This window comes from Echinococcus granulosus, assembly GCF_000524195.1.
Source record: "Echinococcus granulosus chromosome Unknown EG_S00248, whole genome shotgun sequence".
NCBI classification, from domain to species: Eukaryota; Metazoa; Platyhelminthes; class Cestoda; order Cyclophyllidea; family Taeniidae; genus Echinococcus; species Echinococcus granulosus.
In genome coordinates, this window is record NW_020170628.1 from 38,516 (window position 1) to 42,885 (window position 4,370).

The 4,370-nt window shown below is 44.3% G+C and overlaps 1 protein-coding gene across 1 annotated transcript in view; it reads left to right on the forward strand. All coding sequences in view use genetic code 11, as the record gives it.

Annotated features, from left to right (window-relative positions):
* EGR_10664 (hypothetical protein) overlaps positions 1 to 4,370 on the forward strand; it is a gene marked incomplete at both ends in the record, with an annotated part of 13,011 nt that overhangs the window by 5,705 nt on the left and 2,936 nt on the right. The window contains one exon of the mRNA XM_024499913.1: positions 516 to 577. Within this exon, the coding sequence (XP_024345676.1) occupies positions 516 to 577 (62 nt within the window). The remainder of the gene's footprint in view (positions 1 to 515; positions 578 to 4,370) is intronic.

Here is a 4,370-nt window from a genome sequence, read left to right on the forward strand (position 1 = left end):
TGATGCAATCTGGGGCAGTTCTTTCAATAAATACATATGAGGATGTTATCCATATACTTCAAATATGTTCTCCACAGCCTCACAAATTTGCTTCCCTTCCTTTGCTCCTCAGACAGACTTTTATCAATATACACAGAAGTGACTGCTCCGACTGCGCGTGAATTTTGGCTGTTTCGACAAACAATCGCGTCACATTCAGTTCGGCATCATCCTGAAGTCACGTACAACATCCCAAAACATACGAGAGCACTTGTAAGAAAAATTGTCATCACTCCCACAACAGAGCAGGACGCATAATCCACGGTTATGTCTCAGTGACATCTAGTATGATATGGCGAAACTGAAGGTCTAACTATGTCAAAATACAAGGAATTGCTGCAATGCAAGTAGATGCATAAAAAAATTGAAATTAAGAAGATAAAATTTATTGTGGAATTGAAAGCGTAGCTACCTTCATTTCTCCACAGTTCATTCTAAACTTTGCTTGATTCTTGTCATTTATTGCCATTTTGAAGCAAATCATTCTCATACCCAAATTGTTTCACTCAATGCTTGCATATTTGCCAAACGATTTCAGGTACTGATAATGTCAAGCATATAATTACTGCATTTGCCAAGCACCTGCTTTGCCATTTTGCGCCCTTTCGTTGCTAACAATTTTAATTTTATTCTTAATCCGTCTATCTACCTGGGACTGATAGCACATCGTTGTGGAGGAGACCACATTTAAGGAGGTGTCAATGCATCCATCAGTTGAAACGGGGGGCAGTCGCACTTACAGCACCCATCAGTGGATATGCTTCAACATCGTAAACAGTAACAATTTAGACAAGTCTTTAATAACCACGAGGTCGGTCTTCTAAGTTATACTTCCAACCCCATCATCGGTTCTATTTCCTACCCTTGTTTAACCAAGCAACATCTTCATATATTGTTGAACGCTACCAATGCTGCTGTTTCTGAAATTTACCAATGAACATAGGTTAGGACTACCATTTAACCACCACAACAAGTCACTTAAATACATCACCCTCCACAGTCCTCGGTTTCACAAACAGTTCAACTTCATCCGACTTGCAGAATTAGACAGGTGGAAACCTGCTTGAAGAAGACGAGAACACGCATTCCAATGTAAGTTCCTTGTTACTATGTGTGTATCAGTAGTACCACATTGCGGCAAGGTGGAAACCCGTTATCAGCATGGAGGGGGAGTTGAAGGCCACATACTGCACGAGGCGCCAGGACACTAAGCCGAAGCAAAATGAGACAGGGAGTGAGGAGTTTGCGAGTTTCAACTAGCAGCCTAAGCAATTACTATTGACGTGCTATGATCCGTGCTTTCCGCAATTTCTCCTCTAGTTCTGTCATCAACAGCACTTCGTCATTTTGAAAACTGCCAGTGTGTTAGAAATCAGTACTGTGCGTCTGATATCTGTGGGAAGGAGAAGGAAATGATGGCTAAAGTCATCGATACGACCTGTCGAGTTCGAGGGCTCTACTGCTTAGTCCTCTTCTCCAACCACGTTGAGAGCGATCACAAGGATATATCACCCATACAAGGTCGGAAACTTGACCTAGGAAGACAATAACGCAACTGTAGAAAGAGTGACTTGTATGTTATTGCATTAATCTCAGTTGACAGATGCACACAGCCTCTCCATTCTCCTATAATAGGACTGCGTTGGGTGCTTTATTCAAATCGGTGCATTCGATTTTACGCCACTCATCAAGATGACGTACAACAGTGCGAGAAGGCCACGTGAGTGCATGCAGTGGTGTGTAAGTAGGAAACGAGTTTCCTCCACACTGATAAGAGAAACCTCAACAAGCAGATATGCACTCGTTCGTGCAGAAGACTTCGAGCATCTCACCTTACGCTTATTGCACGCACCTACACTGAACAATCAAACATGCTACGATCATTCTGCTCATTACAACTCAGATGCCTGATGAAAATCCATCCCAAACACAGCCGGACTCGATCAACTTGCCTAAAGAAAGCGAAGTTCTTCTATCACAACGCAATATTGCATACCACATGCATACCGTATGAGAGCAGAACCAACACGTGAGAGCGTTTGCACGTAGTGGAATGAGGAGAGTGAGGTACTGCCTCATCTCCACCTCCATCACATTTGCATTTCCATGTACCATGTGCTTCTTTCAATTAAACATCAATCACGCCAGTTATTATGACCAATCACCCATACAGGCACATCCCCTTGAATGAACTGAAGCACATTGCTTTCAACCGTGGCAGCATCGATGCATTCACCTGCACTTTCCGCATTCCCCATGCAACTTGCTAAAAGGGCCTTTCCTTTCAACAATCCCTCTGCACCAGGCAGTCTTTGACGTCAAATATCATCTCTCCTTCAGGCCGCTGATTCTGAGCACCTTCAGATGTGGCGAAAATTAGACGTGCTCATGACTAGAGGCATCGTGCGCCCCAGTGCACAGACAGCAACAGACGCACACGACTCGATTTAGGGTACCAGACCAGACACCCTGTCGTACAAATCCTCCAATGTCCACTAAATAGGTCTCAGGGGCAAACAACTGGATCAACGGAATTCCACACACGCAGCTAACACTGACCAGAATGAAAAGAACAACAAATGATGCAAAGCACGTCCTTTATTTCGCACGTGTTCACTCGCAGAGCGCATAACTTGGCACTACTCCGTGGTGGTAAGTGGAGTCGCCTCGTTGGGGAGGACTGTAACACAGACAAACGAGTATATGACTATCACATTTGCATTTTCAAGACCAGTGCATTTTACACACAACACATGGCTCAGGAAATCACACCCAACTGCCAATCGTGCAAAATTCACATGGCATTGTCGGTGACTACCGAAACTACCCATGCGGTGCAATGTTTCCCTTCTCAACCATTTTCACTCAGTCAAATTTGCCTCCTATCAGTGCCCACGCCACCACTATTCAGCACTACAATTGCAAACTGCTCACAGCGAATTTCCTCACCCTACTACGCCATCATGATGCATGGAAAGGCATTAAACAGGCGCCACACTTACCTGAAACTCACAAGTTTTACCGACGTAACAGCGAGTTGTCGCATTTCACTCAAACAATACGAGCCAAATATCTGCAAGGCAGAAAAAGACCAATGGAACAACCTATGAACGGTCATTGCGGAACAGGTTCGGTAAGCAACGGAATACCTACTGAGGTGAGATAGATGAATGTGCTCTAGCAGTGCGTCCCACGTCGGGTAGTCTACGTAGCATTCCGTGCAGTAGAAGCGTTTTTCTGTTTCCTCCGTACCTTGGGCTGCAGCACATATCAAGTGGGCGTGAACTCAGGAGGAGTTCGGGCAAGACGCCAAAGCGCTGACAGAGCGGCAGAGCACACTGCATTCAATCGGACTCAAACAGGCACGAACTCACCAATGTGTTCCTCAATGAAGTGACTGAGAAGCAAATCAAAGCGTTGGAATTCCCCATAACACAAACAACACGCGTTGTGATTCGAGGCTATTTTAGGAGTCAATGGGAGGTGCTCATGTCACTTTCAGTGAAGAAGAAAACACAAGGCAAGAATAATGGAGAGGTTTAACGAATTCCCTCACCCTTCTGATGCACCAAGGTCAATCCGGTGGTTTCGCGAAATGTTAAGCAAACCGGACAGTAGCCATGCAGGTTTACTGAAACACGTCAAACATATTTGAAATGAGCTGTTTAGGTCTTCTTTGCGGTTGTAAAAGTCATACAATACAGTGGCTAACGAAAACATAGATTCGCCCGATCCGACCGCTTGGTGTGCATGCCACCAACCATAACAAATCAGGAGACGGTACACTCAGTACTTTTCATCTAATAATAACCTCGCGTGATATCCCTATACATATACATGTGCATGGGTATGTGCATGCATACACAGATACGAATATCTGTGTAAACACAAAAGTGTATGTGAATGGAAATGTGAGTGTTAACGTGAACGTGGCCTACATTCATGCTCACGAAGAGAGTGCGCTCGAAGTAGGGTGTTTGTTCTGAATGATGCGGAGCATACTACACATTCGTAGGAGTCCATTTCGATGGGAAGCATCTGCAACAGAGCTTACACTGGGTTTAGTCAGAAAGCGAAACGACCGACTGGATCTGTCCTCAGCCCTGCATGTGATTAAAACGCGGAGCAGTACAGCTCGCACACTTGAACGAAAACATTGAGTAGAACATGCCCATGAGTAAAGTTTGGCACACTACATTCGCTTCTTCATTGTGATTACCGATTGCTTAGCTACATCTCAGCAAATCGTTATTTTGCCTTTTCATACAAATGCTTTTCAAATGAATAAAATGTTTTCCTTCCTCGGTTATAATAAGGCGAAGTAACATGAG